Below are 24,092 nucleotides of genomic sequence, written 5' to 3'. Positions count from 1 at the left end.
ATCCTCAGACATGTCAAAACCAACAACAGGAGCAGATCTAGCAGCATTTGACAACTGCGAACCACCGAATGACTCCGAACAAACCATCTCACCATTCCCATTAGTGGCAGGAGGAGCATCTTCAACAACATTTTCAGGAGAAATATCAGGCCCCATACCCATCTGAGAAGAGCCCTTTAACACTGTGTAATGGTGGGAGGAAGCCCCAATCCACCAAGACGGAGGCTTCTTTGCTTTAACTTTGTGTAAATCAACAATTAGCCGCTACATGACCATTCTTGAAGCACCTTCTGCATCTGAAGGGAATGCCTTCATAATCCAGAGGTTGGCTCCAGAAACCCTTGGGAGTCAATAGTTTAATCTCCTCAGGCAACCCCTTAGAAGCATCAATGTCCACCAAGATACGAGCGTAGGTAGAATGAAGGATATCAGAAGACTCAACATCTACCATCAAAAAATCTCCCAAAGCATCCCCCACAACCTCAAGAAGTGGATCCACCCAAAAGTAAAGAGGGAGGTTAGGAAGTCTAACCCAGATTGGCATCTTACAGAAGGATTCGGACAAAGGAACGAAGTCCTCATGCCATGGTTTAATCATTAAAGGGTAACGATTCTTCCAAATTAAAAAAATGATCGCAAAGAATAATCTTTCTGTCAGCTGCTTTTTCAAACTTAGCAACAAAGAAACCCTTGGCCAAGGGTAAAATCTGCACCGAGTCTGAAATAAGGGGCTCCCAATGCTTAGAGACCCAATCATGAAGCCTTGGAAGACTAGGCCAAAAGCCTTTAAATCGATTGATAACCGCATGAGCAGATAGATCAAAGGCCACTTGAACTATTTCATTAATCATTTCTACCTAATGCTAAGTGTTATTAATGGAAAGGAAATTATGGGGAACTTGTGTATAGGCATCCTTTGAGGTAAATCTAGTTAAGAGAACTACGTGTGACTTTGACCCGTTTGGAAGCGGGAACGTAGGTAGTCCTTGGGTGAAGGATGCCCTTATGACTTCAAGTCCATAGGGGTAGGGTGTAAGGGGGAATAACTCCAAGGTATGGGGTGTTCCTAACTTGTCAACCCTTCCTCTTTAGTAGGCTTCAAAGGAGGCCGAATAGGCATAGAAGAATATGAAAGAGTTAAGAAAGCATTATAACTCGTATTTAATATATATTGTGATTTTAGAATGATTCAAGTTGATAAGGTGAAAGGGTGGACCACCTTATGGTCAGTTTGTTTATCTATTAAGTAAAGGTAATTTTATGTTGGATCCAAGTTATCTTAGATGAATGTGTGATTTAATCCTAGACCTATAAGACTCTTTGTATATACTCTTGGATTAGTCATTTATGATCTATTTGTTCTGAATTAGGAACCTCTTCCAGTTATAGTGCTAAGCTAAGTACACGTGTTGACTTTTACGGCAACGAATGGAGTTAGGACTCTATGAGGGCATAGGCAGAGGATAGCATTCCTCTAGCATGTAGACTAGTCCACTCTATCTGAGGTGATCACCGAAGGATAAATCCTATGGCCCGCTTAAGATAAGCTTATCCGCTCGAGATTGATAGTAATCAAGGAGAGTATTATGTCGATAGACTGTCAACCGTACCACCTAGTTGGCAGATGGATGCCACTAGTTGCATGCAGGCGAGGGATACACGTGATGACCTAGGGTAACTGGACAGATTACACTAGGAACATGTAGGCCTAGGGGCTAGTTGCATGTCGATGATGGATGTCCTTGTTGCTTAGTCGTCCAATGGACTGCAGGGAAGAGGATAGGTAGGTAATAATTGGCCCAACCTCAATGTATAACTTTGGACATATCTTGAGGTGGAAATGGTATTCTTGCCTTTGTTAGGACGAGGATAGACACTCGGTGTAGTATGGATACATCGAACCTTGTTCCACTTACTCGTTGGTGCAAAAGACTGGACGAAAGAATGTGTCCCATAGTGTAGTGCGCAATGCACCAACATTTCTTTTATCTGGGATGAACTATGGGCAAGAGGTAGCTAGTTTTTTATAGATATGTCAATTCCTCACTATGTAAATGCTAGTCACTAGGTATGTGATGTCTATTGAAGCTAGTCTCTATCTTTGAGAGATGTATATTAAAGCTAGTCCCCATGAGTTTGTGACGTATGCTAGAGCTAGTCACTTTGCATATTTGACGTAGGCCAGCGCTAGTCATCATGTGTGTGTGATGTGTACAAGCTAGTCCCATGTGTTTATGGGAAGTGTGCTCAAACTCTTTATGGAGTTGGAAATTTTGGAAGGATATGACCCCTTAGTAATTGTGTATAGCTTGTACGTTACTTGATGGCAATTGGTTAATGCTTTATTATTATTGGACTAATTTGATAAATAGTCATGGTTTAAAGAGAGAACAAATCTCTTATACAAGAGGAGAGAATTAACTCCCTCTAACACTCAGAATGAACTATGTAACCTTTGACTTCCCTCAAAGGGATACAGAGGCAGGGTCATTGGGAATGAACCCTTGAGTCTTAAGTCTAGGTCTAATCGAGATCCTGACCTCAAGAGCTTACTACCTTTGAGTGCAAGTATAAGTGGTGTAGAATTGTCACCACTACGGCAATTGAAGGAATCAAGAAGTTGTCATTTCTAAGTTAGAATGAGAAGTTTGTTTAATTAAGTTGGTACTTGTAAATGTAAAAAAAAAAATAGTAGCGATCGAGGGGTGCTTGTTACAATACTTTAAAAAGTTAAATATTCCCATTATTAAAATTTTCATATAATATATTTCTTAAAATCAATTAATTATATATTTGATATGTAGTAATATAATCATTATTAGAATAAATAAATTTAAACATATAATTGTTTTTTATTACAAAGCAGCCAAAACCGGGGGACCCGAAAGAAACATATAATTGTGTTTAATATTGAAAAATATAATTTCTTCTATAATATTTTTATTCCACCTTGAAAAAAAAAAACAATTGTACTAACGCAAATAACATAAAAGTTTCATTTAGATTTATTAAATTTAAAATTAGAAAATTCTTAATTAAACATTAGATTAAAGGCTATTATAAATGTTTTGGATTAAGGCAATAAAAGGTTTTCAAGGGGCCTGAAACCCTTTACAAAATGGATTCTTTCTAATTAAAATAATCTAATATTAAATGCATATAAGGCATATCAGTTTGAAATTTGTAGCTGTAGCATAACAATTAATTTTTTTTTTAAACATAGGCAAGGTGATAAAGTTAAAAATTAATTAGTAGAGGGTACTAAGTTTTCAACCCTCCTCTGTAAGCTTCTGACACTGGTAACGATTTCTGACAGGCTAGGAGGTATCGGCATTAAGGCCTATATTACATAGGTGTGATCTATCGCCTACATAGCCAGTGACATAACTTGGAGGAATGTAAGAAAGGTGACGCAAGCATTGCGCTCTGACCATCATTAGCTCAAAATCATATCAGAAATATTTCACAATGTCCATGCAAGGAAACTTTACAATCGCAAAATTTTCCAAGTCTACTAGGGGAAAGGACCCAGTAGTTGAGCATGTACCAATTGTTGTGAGGGTTCTTGATACCTTTTGTTCCAAAAATTGAACAAATAAAACCTATTGTTTGAAACAAAAAATATCAATTTTTGTTAGGAAATGTACCAACAGTTGTTAGGAAATGTACCAATAGTTGTTAAGAAATGTACTAATATTGTAAAAAGTAACCAATCAGGGGATGCCATATCAGCTCCACAACTATTGGGGTCTCTTTTGCATGCCTATTGGTCTCACTTTTTGGGGGGGCTGTTTTGGACACCTTGGCAAAAAGCATGCTGATGTGGCATCATATTTGATGATGTGGCCCTGAAACCTTAGTTATAAGTAGGGGACTTGCCAAGTAAGCTGCTGTAAAAAAATCGGAGTGATTTGAAATTTCCAAGTAGGATTTTGAGAAGCGCGAAGTTAGGGTGCACAACTACTGGGTCCTCCTTTCCCCTATCAAACTTTAAAAAGAATCAGCCCTTTAATTTGAGATAAAAGTAAAAACCAATCATCAATGATCAAACAATCAAGAAAGCTGCTCTTCTTAATGGTGACATCTATTTTGTTGCATAAAAGTTACATCCAAATAGAGATATAATCTTAATTGACGGGAAAATTTAAAAATACCATCAAGTGCTTGCAATCTCAATGCAAAATAATATCATATCAACCCACAAAAGGGTCTAGCCAGTATCAATGTGAGAAAAAGCTCGAACATTTGAGGAATTTTTTCATGTTCATATTCCAACAGTATGTAGTTCCCTTGGTACTATGTGTCATCCTAGTGAACTAAGAATGAACCTCCAGAAGCAACAAAGCAGTTTGAATGCTATAACATTTTTACTTTTTCAATTTGAGCATGATAGAGTAGTTTCCATTTTATTTACATCCTTCAAAGCATTTTATGTTATGCAGTTGATTGTCAAATTCTTATCAACTATAGCAAGCCATTTAAGTAAGGAAAGGCAAAAAAGTTAAATCTGTTCTGAGCAATGCATTGGAGGGCCTGCTTTTGTATCCCTTTATAATATATATATTAACAATATATTTCAGGTATGTGCACCTTTCGCTTAAAAAAATGCATTAAAGGAGATAAGGGTTTTTCAAATGATAATTCAGTTTTGATTATGAACAGGAAACACTGATTGATCAGGCACAAAAAGATTTACAAATTACTGTAAAAATCTTCTAACAATCAATGAATAGATACATGCTTCAATGTGGTGTCAAACTTTTCTATTTTACTTGGTAGAATCGTTGAAAGACTAAAGTTATAGACCTTCCATTTGACATGCCTTAAATAAAGTCAGATTTGCTCTTATTATAAAGCTGCTTCTGAAAACCCAACTGTGCAGATCAAATCTAGGATACTCGAGTTGGACTGCCATATATGAGCTCGGCAATACTTGCAACTAGTAATTTTAGGAAGCCTATACTTATATATAGTTATTCATATATGACGTCAATCACTGTGCTGGGCAGATGTCCTCCATACTGCACAAATACAGCCGAACTCAAATGTCAAGATCACATGCACACAGTAGTTGCAAATAAAATCTCTCTTCTTCATTTTTGGCTTCATATTTTTGTCAAATTTCTTAGAATATCATGTAGTTAAATTCAACTGTGCATATACAGACTTTGAATCCACAACTTTTCTAGCTTCAAAGTATAGGAGTCACTTTTGATGCATTAACAAGAATGAAGGCCTGAGAATGATATCAAAAAGAAGAGATACAGGATTAAAAAAATATAGGTTCGGAAGTTATCGTGAAATAGCAAGAAATGAGTAGAAAGCCATGGGTAAGAGAACTACGAAAAAAATAAGGGTAATGCAAGGCATAGCAAGAAGTAGGAAAATCTTAAGTTCAAGTAGAGAAAACCTACGCTAGAAAATCAACCAAAAACCTACATGTTTCCAGGTATGATTCATTTCCAAATTGGAAATACGTTCAATTTGCCTGTGGCTTTGACCAGGGTATGAACTTTTTAACACAGATTCAATTAGAATTGTTTCTATCACCTATGTGTACCTAGGCAATTCCAGATGTGTCGAGGTGATTCTGGCTAGCGGCGGACATCATTTTCCAAGTATTTGTTTGACATTTGAACATTAAAAATGTACACAAACCTTAAAAGTTAAACCTTTAATTGTTTTCACTTTGTTTTGTTTGATGAGTCAAGAAACAGCAAACAAATGCATTCTTTGTTTTGGGTAACAAGGTTAGAAACATATACCGCTTCCATGCTATATTTGTTGGGGATTCTAGTCAGAGAGTAAATGTAGAAGTCTGCTCACGATAACCTTGGCCATTGTCGAGTATATCTTAGCATTGTTGCTTGATCAAGAGGCATTCTAACTGCTTCTAGACTTATAATTAATTAGTTAATGCTGCTAACAAGTGTGTGTGCAGTGTGAACATAACCTGCAAACAATTATATTAATTCATTTTATGATTTATGTTTAAAATTTTAGATCATTCAGTGATTTAGCCTCTTAGTATTTCCAAGTTCTAATATGTTTGGATTCTGAAAAGTGTTGTTCAATGATTATTTTCAAAATATATTGCTTAGAGATTATAATGGCAACTGATTCTAGCTCTATTTGTAAACTCCACTTCAAAATCAATTCAAGTTCACCTTCATGGAGACATGTACAAATGATAGAAGTGATTCCAGGTGGTAGTGCATATGTTTAGATATGTGGTGGGTGTGGTTATAGGTATACAAGCTAATACAATCAGATTTGTGTGTCATTCCTAGCATGAGAATGAAAGCTTGTCCAAGGAAGAATGATGTACTTGTGCCCATAGTAGCATTAATCGTTTGGGGAATTAATCGGCAAATCAGAAGTATAAGATTTTTTGAAAAAATCTGGGAAAAAGTCGGGAAAAAATCGGATTTACAAAAAACCATAAAAAATTGAAGAAAAACAATCAAAAATTATTATTTTTTAAATATTTAAGGACATTTCCATAGCATAGAGATATTTTAAGCAATAAAAAAGTAGACTTCAACACATGAATTAATAGTTAAGAATTATATTTTTATATACATGTATATTTTTTAATTATATTTGAAATTTTTAATTTTAATTTTATATTTAGATTGAAATATTGAAATATTTAACTATTATTTATTGTTATTTTTTAATTATATTTAATATATATTCTTAACTATTAAATGTTGTTAATATATTGACAATGATTAATAGTTAAGAGTTAATTTTATATGGCCTGCTAATGGGCTTTTGAGGGCTTATCCTCCTAGGGTTGGTGATAAAAGACATGTGTGGATGCCGCCAGACAGGGTATGGATCAAGATCAACTTTGACGGGGCATCCAAGGGGAATCCAGGGATCTCCGGTGCAAGGGTCATAGCTCGAGATGAGAAAGGTAGTATTTTAGCACTTGGAGCAAAGAGATTGGTGGATGGCACTAACAATGAAGCTGAGTGTCAGGCAGTAATTGAAGCAATTCTTTTGGCGAAAAAATTGGAGGTGAAAAAACTACACCTTGAAGGGGACTTCCAGCTAGTGGTGAATGGCATTGCTAGGGGTAGGATGGAGGCTTGGCACCTGGATAAACATATTAGAAGAATGAATAACCTCTTGAATGGTTTCGAGGATTTTAAAGTATCGCATGTTCTAAGGGAAGCGAATGCTGAAGCTGATGTGCTCTCGAACATAGGTGCAAATGGTTCCTTGGTTGAACATTTTAATTTCTTTGAAGACTTAAGGGATTTGGATCCCTTAGAATTTGTATGAAGGTGCTTTGAGAATGAAAGGGGAACTCGAGAAGTTGTGTTGAGCTATGCGTGAACCATTTTAGATACGCATGTTGAGGGGTGGGGATGACTCACGTGGTTTGCGTTCACCGCAATGGCAGCAAGTTGAGAAATGGTGGCATAGGTGCAATGATGATAGTGAATGGAACGTTGGATTGTTGGCGATGTGTGGTGTGAGGTGGTGCGTGCAATGAAATAAATGGATGGGGCGGCAGCTGGTGGTGTCATTAAGGTCCTCTTTTTCTTTTAGGTACTGTGTAGAGGACTGCATTTTCTCTTGCCGATGCTGTGTTTTGGCTGTGTGACAGGGGAAGGATGGAAGCAAATTTTTCGCTACTCACACTAGGCCAAATGCCTGCATTTCGAGGCACAATTTCAAGCCACCATTTGAAGAATGTTTTTAGGGTAGATGAGGAAGAATTTTGGAGGGTTGTTCGCTTGATGTTTGGGGACGAATTCCTAGACACTGACTGTCGAGCGCGAACTAATTTGGACATTTCGTCCCTGTTTGTGGCTCTAGCGCTGATGGTGGAACGTTCAAGGGAGGAGGTGTTGTGGGTGGCGTCTCTAGTGCTGAGACCAAAATGGTCAGGTGGCTTGGCAGAGGTGGTGGATCGTGCGGAGATTGGAGTGGGTTTGAGAATGGAGCAACGGTCGTGGAGGCGCTTAGGCGGGCGGAATGATGCAGTGCAGCCTCTGGTGGTGTGGTCGGCCTCTCGCTCGATTGAAACCAGCTGGAGGATGCAAGGAAAGGGTGGCGGGAACTGCTGGACTTTGTGCAGAAGATGGGGCCGATGGAGTGAGCGAAACTGCGTGGCAAGCAAACCCCGGTGAAGTCGTAGGCTCCGATTGGCGAAGATGGGCGGTCGTTGGTGCATCACCAAATCCCGCAGAAGAGTGTGAAGATCGTGGAACGCAGTGATTTGCGAGGACGGTCGGGAACCACGACAGGTGTTAGGATGGCGTTGCCGAATGCAGGACCCAGTCAGGCCATCCCCAACTTCTCCAGGGAGGAGGCCCTTGGCTAGTTCCGGTAGGTTGGTTTCCTGAGTAGGTCGTCGGTCTTTTGGGAGGGGTTTCCCTATTGTAAGGAATGTAACCGTAATGGTAGGCATAGTTGGTGTGGTTTCTGTCTCGGGTTTCATTTTGATTTTGTAGGGGCGAGACCCCATTTAGTCTTTAGATAGTGGAATGCTATTGAGCAGTTGAAGGCATGTATTTCCTTTCAAACAATATAAATCTAAAACTTGTTACCGATCAAAAGAAAAAAAAGAGTTAATTTTATATATATGAATAATTTTTTATTATATTTAATATATTTTATTTTAATTTTTAATTTAAATTTCATATATTTTATTTTATATTTAATATATTTAAATTTTTAATTTAAATATAAGGGTGATTTTATTTAACTATCTTAAAAATATTGAAATTTATATTCTATTTTATATTAAAATCAAGCTAAATTATAATATATTTTATTAATGTTATATTCAATTAAAATATTGAAATATTTAACTATTATTTATTGTTAACATTTAATTATATTATATTAAATTTTAATTTGAGTGATTTTATTTAACTATTTTAAAAATATTGCAATTTATATTTATTCTAATATTAAAATCTGCTAAATATATTTTTATTTTTTATTGGTAAAAGGCCGAAGCCAAAATATTTTATTAAATTATAAACAAGATTGCATTCTCCGGTAGGAAAAATCGGAGAGGAGAAAACCTCCGGCCTTGCCCGAGACATTAAGTTCAGTAAAATAAAGGATTTTAAATCTGCTAAATATATTATACATTAATAAAATTATAAATGTTAACCAAAAAATTTAAATAGAAACTATAATCCTCATGGAAAATAAATCAAACTAATTATTTTCCCTACTTAAAGTTAAATTTGAATATATCAAATGTAACAATATCAAATGTTTGAAAGACATTTTTATTTTATGGTGGGAGGCATTGCACTAAACTATTGCCGACAGAATTGAAGGCATCGTGCAGCTTCATGCTTTGCAAAAGAAATGAATCTTTATAGATCGCAACAATACATAAACAAGTTTTTATAAAGAAAATCCGCAAAAAATTCAGAAAAATTACCGCCGGAAACCCTAAAGGGCGATTCAGAAAAATTCTTTTAAAGTGAAAAAATGACGCTTTTTTGCCGCTAAACTGTGTGACTCACAGCAAATTTCCCTTATCCCACACATCGCGGGATATTGTTCTTCGTTGTGCTTTAATTTTATTGATTTTCGCAGGTGTTTCCGTGTTTTTTTTTGGGCTTTGCGGGTGTCTCTTAGGGTTTTGACGAGTTCGTGTTTTTCTGGTCGATTAGTCACCGATTTCTAGCTGATTTAAACACGATTTAATCAGGAAAAAAGCATTGAAAATCGTTGCCCAAAAAATCGCGATTTTTGGGGGGTAAAAATCGGCTACCTGGCCGATCCGCGATTAATCGCGTATAGTCGCGATTTTTTCCAGATGTTTGCTTCTTTGCTTGTGCCAACTCATAAAATAAAAGAATATATTGAAGAGGAGGAGGAAACAAATGCAACAAGTATCCTTAGAAAAAGACATCCTTTTGAGGAGAGGAAGATTGTCACAAAGGCCCCCTACTTCCCCATGTTGGCATTATTATTTCTCATTGATGTAAATATGTCCAGTAATATAGTTCTTGAAGTTGGATTTATCTGGAGAATTAAATAGTGATCTGCATTTCCACACTTTGAACATTAGTAAAAGAAATGTACAGATTGCAGTTATGATATCACAGCAATATAAACAAATAATCATCATCTGCAAACATATAAGATCTTACCAGACCTCAGTCTGTACTGTATACCCTATGAAAATATGAAAATGTTTTCAGAAAGATGTCTAAGATTGTTTTTCAATCAATCCATCACTGCATGAATGAAGGTGTTTTCAGAAAATAACGTCTAAGAATGGTCTCCAATCTGTCTGAGAAAAAGTCATATTATTATTGTTGAACATACTATTGCACAAAGAAAAGCTATCATTAAATATGGTTTGAGTTGGTTGAACACGAGTAGGAATTTTTTTTTTTAATAATTAATGATAACATATCATTAATGAATATGCACTTAAACATCGAACCAAAAATCATTTAAGTTTTGATTAGTTTGTGATAGTTGTATAGCTTCCTCATAACCGAAAAGGAAGTTATGGATTAGTTATCAGCCTTCTCTTTATCAATGACTAAGTGGAATTTTCTATATATTCATGATTGGAGGATGGGTGTTGTGGTTGAGATGTGGTGATATAGATCTGCAAGAAAGAAAAGAAACTTTGCTTAAAGCATCTAAAACAAGGTCTGCAAATTATGATCTGTTGATAGAAAGAAGTGAGAAGTATGTTTTCTTGTAATACACAAGTTCTGAAGAAATTCTGAAGAATGGGCAATCTCTGATAATCACAGTCTGCAAATCTAATTCTCTATTGATATATTCCAGATCAGGTATAAATTGATTTGTAGTTTGATACTTCATTGTTTATGACAGTGTATTACTCAGCATTTTGACAGTTTTAAGATAAATTTGAGATCATATTCAGATCTGTTTCAGAACAAGTTCATGTCATTGATAAGGTTGACAAAGCTTTGAAGAAGTTTTGCAGATTACAGAGGTTAAGAAGTGCAGCATTGCACAGTGAATCTGAGAATTGTAAACAATCAGAATAGAAAAGTTTATTCATATGTCAGTACTGCTGTAAACTTGGTGATAATAGAAATTGGAATTAGTCACTGTTTGTAATTGTTCTTCATAGAGTTGGTGTTTCAGAAGATCTGAGTTGGTGCTCAGCCTAAAAGGGGGGTAAAAATTTATTCAAAGCAGAAGAAATACAAAGAAGGGCTTTACACAGCCCTGTCAAGCTCCACTAAGTGGTCCAACTTTTGAGACAAATCTAGAGGTAATTGACCCCTATCTACAATGTTCCAATTTTGCACATGATCAGAGGCCCATTTGGCCAGACAATCCGCAACTCCGTTCCATTCTCTGGGAATTTGAGTGAAAGTAATAGAATCCAAAGAAGCACACAAATTAAGAATCCATTTAACAACCAAAGCTAAATGCCAACTAACATCTTCGAAAGTCCGCCTATTCAACAAATTAACCACCACCTGGGAAGCAGACTCACAAATAATCCTTCTCCACCCAACCTAACAGCAGCATTCCACGGCATATAAAATGGCAAGAGCCTCCATCAAATTGTTAGTATGAAGACCCTTATAAATAGAAAAGATAATCTAAACGGTGTCAAAACTATCTCGACCAACTCCACCAATACCAGCATGACCTAGGTTCCCTCGAGAAGAACCATCCGTGTTGAGTTTCAAAACTCCCTAAGGAAGGGGGGACCAACACCCCTCCCTATTTATCTTCCGAAGAGGATGTCGACATCTATTTCTCATGACCTGGCCTTGTTGAGGGGGAAGATGAAGACGATTGCAGCAATCAACGTCTCGAGGATCCACTATTTCAGTCAAATCACATTTTGTCGAAACAGTTTCTCCCAAAGAATGAAGAATTTTTCACCACAAGCGAGGAGCCACCAACATCACATCTTGAAAAATCTTACGGTTCCTCTCCAACCAAATATTCAAGATAATAAAGGAGGGGCCAAGAGCCCAAGCAACTTGAAGAAATGAGGTCGTAACAGAAGCCTTGCCCCAGCGATCAAAGGACTCAACCAAAAAAAACACATGACAACAAGCCTTGTTCCACACACCCCACCAAAAATGTCAAATCTCCCTAGAGAAAGAGCATTGAAAAAAGAGATGAAAAACACTCTCCTCACTATTACGGCGCAACACACACATGGATAGGCCTTGAAAACCACGCTTGCTCAAATTATCCCACGTAAGGCAGTGATTTTGAATCACCAACCACATGAAGAAATTGCACTTGGGCCACGAAAAATTGTGCCAAACATGTTTCCACCAAGGGACCTCAGAGTCACCAAACATCTACCTGCCAAGTTGCCCATATCCAGCAAAAACAGAGTACTTCCCAGACAAATCATTGCCAGCCCAAGCCAAAACATCATGTCCCACCAAAGCATTGCGGGCACAAGTAGCAAGAATCTGAGCCAACTCTCGCCTATCCTCCTCAAACCCTCCTCGAGGCCATTCAAAAGAATGTTTCCATCTAAAACTAATAGCCAACCCACAATTCTGAGCAGCCTTATAATGCTCAATTGTGTCCCAGCCTGCAGCAGTAAAAATATCACAAAGGGACTGGAGGTGAGAATATGAAGAAAGAATAGAAGAGTGACCATCCCAAGAATCAAACCAAAAAAGAGCATGTGACCCCGAATAACAGATCCAAAAAAGTCGGCTCTTAACCAACTAAGCCCCCACTTTCAGAGTATTCCAGACCATAAAACCCCTCCCCTCCAAAAGAAAACGAGGAACATCAAAAGAAAGAACACCTGGAAGATACTTATGGGTGAGAATACGAGCCCACAACAGATGTTGACCAGTACACCAACGCCAATATAGCTTAGCTGCAAGAACTTGCCCATTCAAAATAGCAAAGCATAATCCAAGACCATCTAAGTTGGTGCTGAGACATTCAAGTTGAAACTTTGAAAAGTTGGTGCCTTGATAAGGGATTTGGTGATTCCTTGGGTTGGTGCCCTAAACATTTTTGTAAAATTCTTTAACTGTGAGGCAAGATTAGGACAGTAGATCCTAGCAACATTTCTCACCATGGTTTTCTCATCTTGGGTTTCCACGTATTTGCATGTGCCTTGTTTTTAATGTGTGGTGTTTCCTTTTTTATTTCAGTTTAAAAGTAACTTATCAAAGGATTTAATTGGATAAAAATTTTTAAGTTATTTACTACTAATTCACCCCCCTCCCCCAACCCCCTCTCAGTAGTCAAATTGTGTTCTACACCCCATCTCAATGATCTCTCCAATGTAGTGATAAAGACCCACCTGTTTTGGGTAGGAATGAAGAAGAGCTCACTAATGTAAAGAGAACAAAGGGGCCATTAGAGAGAGCATTTCAAAATGATACTAGAAAGATTACTAATCCATTGTAATATGCCTCTATGCCAAGAAAAGTAAATAATGCTCCAAAAAGGTATGCGAACCCAAGTTATGAGGAGGTGTGCAACAACTTATTGTCAAAGGAGGTCAAAATAGAGAAACTTCATTGGCTTCCATTTGGTATTTGTAGAAACAAACAAGAGTCTCTATTATTTCTAATGGAAAGAAGGATATTAGAAATCGGTCATTGATCAATTTGAATGTAGTGTGCCCTAAAGGGGCAACACTTTTGAAATTTGTGGATTTTGAGCAATTAAAAATGTACAACTTATAGTTAACATGCTAATATAGTGCATTGTGGAACTGTGTTCTCAAAATGTTGTCCAAGTCCTAACAAACAACACAGAATTACAAAGCAGCAAGTATGTTGGTTAGGGCACAATTTTCACATATTTGGAGCACATTGTGCTATCCCCTCAACCTCATGATACAAAATAAAATCAAACAATTCTATGCTAAGGCTGAGGAGATCCAAATGTTCATCACAAACCACCACATGTCATAGGCTATTTTAGATCATTCTCACAATTGGAGCTACTCAAGGTAATTGAAACAATACAATTTTTAAATTTTATGTTTCACTTTAGTACTTATTTTTTCTTGGTTTTTACTTTTTAAATAAGTTGTTGAAACTTGAGACCCAATTCACTTCCGACACAATCATGTTGAGACAACTTGTGAAGGTGTACAAGCCAGTTTCTAGCATGGTCATTAGACAACTTTGATCCATATAGAAGCAATTCAACAATGAGAGGGCAATGAATATAAAGTAGATAATCCTAGATAACAATTAGTGGGCTTTTGTGGAGTATTTTCTTAGTTTCACCAAGATTATCATGAGTATGATCCACTTTATTAATATAGATAAGCCATGTTTGGGAGAAGTATGCATTAGTATGAACTCAATGATTGAGAAGATGAAGTCCATCATAAATTAAAACAAGCACCTCAAGAAACCTTTTACAAAGAGGTGTAAACAATTTGTGTTAAACATTAGAACAAAAATGACCACCTGACTACATATTCTTGCCTTTGTATTGACACCTACATATTACAATGATAAGACCATAGTTGAAAATCTCGAACTCGCCTCGGACTCGGCAAACCAAAATTTTGGACTCGGACTCAGACTCGTGAAAGACTCGGCAAAGACTCGGCAAAAAAAAAAAAACCGTAGTTTTACAAAAAAACATAAAGAAATTAATGCATTTAGAGAACATAAGTGCCATAATTGAAACATTACACATGTCATATGATCTACAAAGTACAAACACGCAATATTTGAAATTTCATCATTCATGGCAGCATATTCAAGTTTCAAGTTTCAACTCTAAAATGTATAATACTATAATGGCAGCATAAGTATATAAATGTTCACAAAATTACATATAATGATATGTCCAAGTCCAACTGCAAATGTCAAAAACAGCAATGTGAATGAACAAACCAAAGAGAAGACTACATCTTCCTCTTTGTATTTTTCCTAATATAGCTCAATTTTTCAGGCCTTGAGCTAGAAGTAGTAGCAGTGGATGTTGTGGTATCTAAATGGTGAGATGATTCTTCTTCAAAGTCATAGTCCTCATCATCATCCTCATCTTCGTCCTCATCTTCATCCAATCTTGCTCCTTCTGCATCTTGTGCTGCTCCTCTCTCTATTTCTGCAATTTCTTCTTCGGTAAGGAGGACATCATCACCATCATTTTGTTCATTCATGGTCCAATTACCATATGGATCAATTTCATCCAAGTCAATGGCCTCATGTGAAACACCCTCCACCTGTCTAACTCGAAGGCGAAGGTTGTACCGAACAAATACTAGATCATTGAGCCGCTTTTGTGACAATCTATTTCTCTTCTTTGTGTGAATGCTTTCAAAGACACTCCAATTTCGTTCACACCCAGAAGCACTGCATGGCTGAGACAAAACACGGATAGCTATCTTTTGAAGATTAGGTGTGCCGGCACCATAATTCTCCCACCATAAATCTACAAAAAACATTTAGAAATATTAGAATTGAGAAAAAAATGTAACAATCAAGTTTGTAGGTTTTTTCTTGCACTATTGAACTAAGTTACTAAATGTTTTACCTGGTTGTTGTTTTCCTCTCCTATCAATTGCTAGTTGTGATGAGAAGAGTCTCCCCTCTGCACTTTTGTAGATCTTGAACAATGGAATGAACATTTCCAAATTCAGAAATAGATACTAGATAGTCAAAGTGTCAAACTCAAATTCAATAATGAACATTTCCGAATTCATAAATAAAGATAGAGCAATTGCAAATGTCAAATCTCACCTCCAACTCATCAAGAACCTTGTCTCTCAACTCAGGATCAGGTGTCATCTTATCAATGCATGTAATAACACCTGCCATGACCTCCTCATCAGCCCTAAATGAATCAGAGAAGTAGAATTTCGAGTTCAAAAAGTAGGCGAAGGCATGTATCGGTTGGTGGAGTTGGTTTGTCCACCTACGATCAATGATGCGCCAAAAGATTTCACATTTTCTTGCATTTCCACGATAGTAATGTGAAATGGCCTCTTTGGCCCTATCCATGGCCTCATAAATGAAACCCATTGGCATGCCCTCTCCATCCACCATATGAAGAACCCTCACCAAAGGTTCTGTCACCTAAAAAAATTAAAACAAATTTTAAATTAGTACAAAATCAACCCCTAAAAAATAAAATCAGCAAATAGACAAGATTGTATAAACTTTACTTTTGTGTTTGTTACTTACCGCAGTCAACTCCTCACCACTTTTATTGAACCCTTCATCAAAAACAATGGTCACAATCTTCTCTGCTTCAAGTCTTTTGGAGTATGCAGACCCCAACCAAGCATCTGACACAAACATCTGCTTATGATGAGGAATGGCACTAAGAATGCTCTGCAAAGTGATGAAGTGGCTAGCAAATCGTGTCACTCCAGGTCGCACAAGGTCCTTGCCATTTGTGTGTTTTCTCATCAAAGCAAGCACCCAAGTATGGTTGTAGATGAATTTGGTGAAACTTTTTGCATCTTCAACCACCTTCTTCACCCATCCAATCTTCCCAATGTCCTCTAGCACCAAGTCCAAGCAATGTGCAGCACAAGGACTCCATGTAATCGAAGGATGCCTCTGCATAAGCATTCTACCTGCAGATACATATGCAGCTGCGTTGTCCGTGATAATTTGGACAACATTCTCAACTCCAACTTCCCAAACCACACCATCCAACAGATTACACAAAGTCTCTGCATTTTTTATTTCATTTGAGGCATCAACAGACTTTATGAATACCATTGCACCATTTGAAGCCACCAAGAAGTTGAGAAGAGTCCTATTCCGTCCATCTGTCCATCCATCAGATAAAATGCTGCATCCTTTTCTCTTCCAATACCTTTTCTGATCATCAACCACACCTTCTGTATTTTTCACAGCTTTCTCTAGCAATAGCCCACTGAAGTCATGACTTGTTGGGGCCTTAAACCCCTTACCCGCCACTGTACATGCATTAACAAAACTTTCCCAATACACATTGTTTGCTGCATTGAAAGATAGATTATTGTAAAACCAAAAGTTTGAAGCTGCTATCCGTGCTTGTTCATGCTTCTCTCTATTCCATCCTGTACCTTCAAGTGAAGGTTGTGCACCTGGAACATTGCGTGGTACAAAAAAATTAGGGTCTGATCTAACAGGAGTGCCACTAGCCTCACCCTCATTGTCACCAAAAGATGAAAGTGACTGACGACCCCGACTGTGACCAATGGGACCCGAAGTGGACAATGTGGGATTCATTGCAGCTGCCATGGCTTCTCTTGTTTTTTGCCTTTCTTCCTTATGCATATCATTCTCAGCAAGAATGGCCTTCATCTCTCTAATAATTTCAGGAGTTGATTTGGGGCATGCCTCCACACCATATCCAGGTATTTGTGCAAGGTGGTATTTTAATCTATTGATTCCACCAGTCATCCATCTTGTGCATTCGGTGCAAGTGACCTCCCCCTTTTTGCTTCCTGCAATCCCATATTTCCAAGCTTTATCTCTTTGTCTTCCTGACCTTGGGGTTGCCCTTGGAGTTGAACTTGCCATTGCTGATTTAACATGAAAAAAAAAAATCAGCAGGGTTTTATGGAAAATCAACAAAATAAATGACAATGAATCATTTGGGAAAAATAGCATTCAAAAACAAGAAAAAAAAAAGAGGAAATAACTTAGGAAAGAAAATAGAAAAAAATTTGGCAGCATATCCCCTTGTTTTTCAAGATTTTTTTCAGTTTCAAAACAATGAAATGATTCAAATGAAAAAAAAAAAGAAAGAGAAAAATCCTTACCTAGATCTCTCTTGCTGATTTTTCCTTCTTCCCTCTACTCCTCCAAACCCTTCTAACCTGCTCCAGCCAAAAAAAAACCAAAATGAAGTCAAAAAATTAAAAAAAAACTCGTTTTTAACCCTCACGGGCGCGTTTTTCTGGGCCCGCGAGTCCCTATGAAAGACTCGCGAGTCCGAGCGAAAGACTCGCGAGTCCGAGGCAGGGACTCGCCTGGACTCGCCACGCGAGTCCTAGGCGAGTCGACTCGCGGCGCCAAAGGATTCGCGAGTCCGTGGCGAGTCCGAGGCGAGTCGGAGAGTTTTAAAACTATGGATAAGACCTTTCTTGTGCTGCTAAGGGCACTACCATATAGAGATATAGACGTTTGAAAGTGTGAAGGCAAGAACTTGCTAAATTCTTCCCTAATCTTGATATGGATGATGTAATTACTAGTGAGTTTAATAATTTTGTAGCCTCTAGTGGTCAAAGTGTTTTCACTCTCTATGACAAGTATAAGAAGGATGCTCACTCTTGGTGGTACCTCAATAACCATAAATTGCCACACTTGCAAACTCTTGTGATCAAAATTTTATTGCAAGTTTCTTAATTTTTGTTACAAGCTCTTAAAATTTGAATTTTTTTCAATTTTTCAATTATTATTTTCAAATTTGAAGTTTGATTACAATTTTATAATTATAACTCTTAGTTTGCCTCAATAGGTTGCTATTTCCTCTTAATTGGGGCTGAAAAAGCTGTACATACTCTTCCATCCACTCCATGAAATGCAACCGTTTGGCATCAAGGCAAAAAAGCTACTTTATATGCATTCTAATTTGCACCTTCATACCCATAAATGTAATGAGCATTGGAGGAAAGGGGAATGAAGTTGTAGGATGTAGACCCAGAGTGAATTGACTTGGATGGTTTCGTTGCCTGCAATGTCCCCACTTTGAAATAGGATTTAATAATATATAATAATAATAAAATTAAAATACAAAAGATTAAAACTAACATTTAAATAAAAATAAAACAAAATAAAATATAACTAAATTTTTATTAAGTTAATGAATGGTCAAAAGACATGGAATGAAAAGTTGTAACTCCATCAATCAAGAGATGTTAAAGGGAGAAGAGAACCTCATTTGAGAGGGGGAATAATTGGGAATCAGAGGCGCAGATCAAATTTAAATAAAAGTGCAGATCTGATTGTGAAAGGTTGTGTCCCTTTCCAAAGGTAGAAATAATTATGAGTTACACCCTTTTGAAGGGGTGCTGATCATGAAAGGGTGTCTCTTGCCAAAGGGCATTCATGATGAAAGGGTATGACCCCTCCCTCACATTGAGAGATATAAAGGAAAGGAATCAAAGCATCCACCAACATCACCATCGATCAGTCCAGATCAGAACTGTTGTTAGATCACAGTCCATAATATATTTTTATATAATACTTATAGAAGGGGGTTGATTGTATTCTTATCGGTGGCATTATAATAACTAATTGACCGATCAAGTATTGCAAATTTTATTGGATACTAACTAAATGACTAATGAATGTTAAGCGATCATTGAAAGGGGTGCAGTTGTTATTATTATTTTTCCGAAAGGTCATGATGCAGGTTAAGGGAGGGCAGCGACCTTTCCAAGGGGTCGCTGCCACCAATAGACGTGGCTAGAAGTGCACAACTCCCCATCCACGATGGATGGAATAAATAACCCAGCAATTGTGGGAAAAGGGGGGTAAGAAAGTAACACGGGAAGCCTACATTCTGTCACCAATACGATCAGCCAGAGATTCAAACTGTAAGAACTCTGCTATTTCTTTCAGGAAGATAAGAAGATTCCCTTCCTATAACCTTCTTGACAGTTAAGGAAGTATAACCTAGGATAGAATAAGAGCCATTTAGGAAGAGGGACATTACAAGTGGTATCAGAGCATGATCCTGCCATCCTACAGGGTAAAGATGAATCAATAAATCAATCTAGTCAATAAGAAGTAATCTAACAATATGTGTATTCACGTGTATGCTCCGTGTTTGCATATATCCAAGTGTATGCCTTGTGTGTTCATGTGTATGCTTCGTGCCTGATAAATTTCCAGCATGTTTATTCCATATGTGTTTCCAAAGCCATTTCATATTCAAATGATTTTGGACACTCCATGATGATTGCTTGAGGACAAGCAATCTTGAGTGGGGCGGACAGTAATGTCCCAACTATAGGAGTTGAGAAAATACAACACCACAGGAGCCCAAACAATCTCTACAAGCTGAAAAACCTGTTACAAGGAGAAGCAAGGAAGCAAATACAGAAAAACAAATACACAGAGAATATGCTCAAAAAGAGAGAGCTCAATATTCACAAAAATATGTAATGTGATTCTTACAATGAAAAGAAAGAACTCAACCTTTAATAGGTCAAAAAACCCTAAAAAGGGAAAACCCTAGGCTTGCACATAATAATTAATTATATGCAGCTAATGTTAGCTTAAGTGTAAAAAGATAAGTAGGAACTTAAAGAATTAAACAAATAATGTTTAATTAATCAAGTAAAGACCCAATTACTCTAACACCCCCCCTTAAGCTAGACTTAGGGAGAAGTTAAAACCTAGAACAACTACTGAAAGCATGAAAGATGGGTACCGGCAACAAGGCCTGATTAGGTACCCAAATACAATGAAATCTCTATGAACTGGAGAAATAGAGAAAACCATGTGGGAACAAAACTCTACTCCAAAAAGAGATGAAAAAGAATATCACTGAAGCATGAAGAACCTGCAAACTCTGTCGAAGAATAATTGCTGATCTGAAGAACATCCACTGAACTAGAACATGACCAGGTAGAGAAGACTGTAATCTACATGAGTGCCCTCAAATGACACTACTCGAATCAAGAGGCAAACAAGGCAAAACAACTGAAATCGAAAATACAGATGGCATGAGAAACCAAAGCCTGAAGAGCTAATCAATCGAACCACAGAAGCAGTAGAACCAACAGGATAAACCTCCCCATAATGCGGAAGTGGGAGAGGGACAAAAACACTGAAAAGGACAACCAAAAACAACTGCATGACGAAGAACCAAGAACATCAAAAGTGCTGAGACACATCATCATGAGGCGAATGTCGTGGAAGGAACACTCACTGGACAAAGGAAGATGGCAAACAATAGGCAAACATCAACCCCCTCATGGCACTTGATCAATAGTGCATGTACAACAAGACACAAGATATGCAAGATTCCAAGTAAACAATGCATGATAGCACTTTATCTCAGTGCGTTTGCATAGATACAAGCTACAATGATAAGAAGACTGGAAATAGAAACGTGAACCAAAGTAGAGACATCCTACTCAGAGAAGATGTAAGAACCCTTACTAACTTTGCCCTTAAATCATTGATTTCTACCCTTGAGAATTTTGTCAAACACTTGTCTTGCAAAGTCTGTACTTGCTGTTATGAGTTTTCTGTTTGTATTGTTTGGGTCTTGTACACTGCAATTAATGTTTTGAATGCCTCTAACCATGAAAGATTGACTAACAATGTCATAGAAATGATATGCCAATTGATTTTGATGCATATAAGTAACTAAAAATAACAACTACAGCTGCTTGACAAATCATCAAACACTTGGCATGCAAACTAGAAATTATGTGGCAGCAGCATAATGAAGTTCTTATTAGTTATTCTCACACCAAATACTTACAAAGGTATAACATGTAATTTCCAAAACTTATGACAGCAAAATTAGAGAACCTGATATGTAAAATGCTTGCTGCAAATGATGGTCTCCACTCTTCAATGGACTGCCAATTAAACACGTTCCTGTTGTAGCTACGAATAATTTGCCAATTAAATGCCTGATTTCTTAGTACTGTAGCACGTCACTATTCACGCCACTGTAGCGTTTCACTATTCACAGATTACTGTAGCGCGAGTACTGTAGCGTCTACTGTAGCGCGGTTACTGTAGCGTCTACTGTAGCGCGGGTACTGTAGCAGCAATTGTATCTTGAAATGATTGCTTCAATTCTGATTTTTAATGGCTGCCAAATGAAACTGTAGGTCTGCAATTGATATGTATTCGAAAATCTGCATACCCTAGATGTCTTCCCTTCTTTTTAAAGCCCAAATAGAACTCCAGAATGAAGCTCCCCTGAAATGCCAAATTTAGTGGATATTTCACCACCTCAAATGGTTGCAACACTGAAGAATTGTCGCTCTCCAATGGCTGACTGAATCAGAAACCCTTGGCTTCTTCTCCCAAGTTCATAACAACAAATATCAATTCTCTGGATGGATGATATAAAATGAGCTCTTAAGTCCCTTTTTATTCTTTCTTATGAGAGCTCGAACACTTTCTTGGCCAATGTGGGATTAAAGACATATTCACACATTATAATATTAAAGTGACTTTATTATTATAAAGTTACTTTATAACTTTATAATAACATTAAAATATTTAAATAAATCACTTAAGTCACTTTTAATTAAATTAATTAAATATAAAGTCACCTTTTTTTATTTTATTTTATTTAATGACTTAATAAGAAATTAATTTAATCAATTTCTCCTTATTTCTCCACTTAGCCTTCGGAGAATGTAAAGGCTAAGAACTCCACTAAGATGCTAAAAAGGTGGGGACATTACAGAAGAGATCCCAGGACCTGAAACAACCACGATATCCACCAGAGTGCTGAAAAGCAAAAAACTGAATAAAATATGCATGGAGCAGAATCTGGAAATAAAACTCATAATTTTGGAAAGTACACAGTACAAGCTTTCCGAAAAAAGTTTTTGAAAAATGGAGTTCGGATGCTCATTCTACGTCTCCCGGAGTGCAAAAACTAGACCTCACTTTGACTGTAAAAAAAAATAGTCAAATAGCAAAATTGGAAAAAATTACCAACACCATGAGGTCGGCCTCGGAACCAGCTTTCCGACGCCTATTCATTTTCGAAGAAACGACTCCGTATGCCCAAGATAGGGCCAAAAAACCAAACCCCCCCTGAAAAAACCAAAAAAGGGAGTCTGGTGGTTTGTTTGGGTGGAGGTGGTCAGGGAGCGGCGCTCCGGTGGCAAACAAGCGGAGCTCTAGTGGCCGGTGGCTGAGCCCGGTGGACGGGCGGTGCAGGGAGGCTGCGGGCGGCACTAGGGGGCCGAGCGGAGCTCCAGTGGCCGGTGGCTGAGCCCGGTGGATGGGCGGCGCAGGGAGGCTGCGGGCGGCGCTAGGGGCCGGGCAAAGCAGGGGTTGGGCGGAGCGGCGGTCAGGCGTGGGCAGCGGGCCGGGGAGCTGAGCAGCGGGGCCAGGCTGGGCGGCGCGCGGGGGCCGGGAGGTGCAGCAGCGACGGGGCCGGGAAGCGGCGGCCGCAGGGAGACTGCCGCAAGCGGCGATGGCTGGCAGGGGCCGCAACGGCAATGGAGCTGGGAGGAGCACAGGCGGTCGGGGAGGCGGGGCTGCCTAGGAGCTGCATGGCCGGCGGGGGCCGAAGACCGGGCCGCCGCCGGGGGCCGCAGAGGCCGGACTGACAGGTCCGACAGGCCTGTCAGTCCAGTACCCTGTGGTACTGTTGACGTGTATTTTGTACACAACCAAACACATAATAAAATACCCAAATGGTACCTTATCCTCTCTTGATTAAAGTCTCTGAATGCTGAAGATATTGCGAAAAGGATCAATAAGGATGACTTCAAGGTTCTTCGTTGTAGGATCTCTACGTGTGGATAAGCACCAGTGGTCGTTGTAAATGTTGTTTCTTCAAGGGGTCTTACGCACTTTTTGAGAAAGCTTGTCCGTGTCACTCTTTTGATTTCAGGAACAGGATTTTCCTAATACTAACAGATTCTCAAAAATAGCAAAAGATAAGGGCTTCAAGGGATGAATGCTAATCTAATCCTAAGAATAACTCAATGTAGGCTAGACTTGGTAAGACTCTACCAATTTCAGTATTGCCAAGGAATTACAACTCTACTGGAATTGATGCGATCTTCTAAGGTGATTAGTGATTTTCAAATCATCAAGGATTATAGATACATATCAATATTTCAACAATGATTGAATGTTTAAACAATCTCAATATCTCCAGTTGACCACACAAGGCGTCCTTACAATCAGTAAGAAGCTAGTGGTTTGGACATGAATCTCACCAAAGATCAAGCACAACACTTAGTCCTTCAAATTTAAATACTACTTCGACTGAGAATGATTCAAGAAGATAAACAATCATAAAGATAGCCACAAGTATTGCAATAAAACAACATAACTTCAATATTTTATTGATCTCAAAGCCAAATAGCCAACAATTGTTCAAAATTCTTTCTTCACTACTCAATCTTGCTACACAATAACTTTCTTCTCTCCAAGCTCTAACTATTATCTATCATCTAATCTATATATATCAAAATG

General features: G+C 37.9%; 2 protein-coding genes across 14 annotated transcripts in view; both read right to left on the bottom strand.

The window, feature by feature from the left end:
• Nucleotides 1-4,626: 4,626 nt before the first annotated feature.
• Nucleotides 4,627-24,092, bottom strand: part of LOC131069533 (ATP-dependent (S)-NAD(P)H-hydrate dehydratase) — a 126,365-nt gene continuing 106,899 nt past the window's right edge. For 2 of the 10 annotated variants that reach the window (XM_058005011.2, XM_058005017.2), the window contains one exon: nucleotides 4,627-5,021. In XM_058005011.2, coding sequence (XP_057860994.2) covers nucleotides 4,994-5,021 — 28 coding nt within the window. In that variant the 3' untranslated portion in view covers nucleotides 4,627-4,993. Of the gene's footprint in view, nucleotides 5,022-9,820; nucleotides 10,032-24,092 lie in introns of those variants that run through there. The other 8 variants (XM_058005019.1, XM_058005020.2, XM_058005015.2 and 5 more) reach the window with 7 other exon arrangements.
• On the bottom strand, nucleotides 14,658-18,351 carry LOC131069534 (uncharacterized). 4 transcript variants are annotated; one of them, XM_059216695.1, is made up of 3 exons: nucleotides 15,693-18,351; nucleotides 15,487-15,559; nucleotides 14,658-15,384 (listed from the first exon to the last, which is right to left on the bottom strand). In XM_059216695.1, the coding sequence occupies exons 1-3, from the start codon at nucleotides 15,996-15,998 to the stop codon at nucleotides 14,855-14,857; spliced, it is 909 nt and encodes a 302-aa protein (XP_059072678.1). In that variant the 5' UTR covers nucleotides 15,999-18,351; the 3' UTR covers nucleotides 14,658-14,854. The 4 variants fall into 4 exon arrangements, with proteins under 4 accessions (XP_059072678.1, XP_059072676.1, XP_059072677.1 ...); XM_059216693.1 differs by having other exon boundaries at nucleotides 15,693-18,346; XM_059216694.1 differs by having other exon boundaries at nucleotides 14,658-15,559; nucleotides 15,693-17,473; nucleotides 17,714-18,346.

The sequence above is a fragment of the Cryptomeria japonica genome, chromosome 2 (genome assembly GCF_030272615.1).
Source record: "Cryptomeria japonica chromosome 2, Sugi_1.0, whole genome shotgun sequence".
Lineage (NCBI taxonomy): Eukaryota > Viridiplantae > Streptophyta > Pinopsida > Cupressales > Cupressaceae > Cryptomeria > Cryptomeria japonica.
This window is presented reverse-complemented; position numbering and strand designations above follow the sequence as displayed.

Bases quoted from the DNA above. Each gene is read 5' to 3' on its own strand.
- LOC131069534 (XM_059216692.1), bottom strand. From the start codon at position 17,561: ATGCTATTTTTCCCAAATGATTCATTGTCATTTATTTTGTTGATTTTC.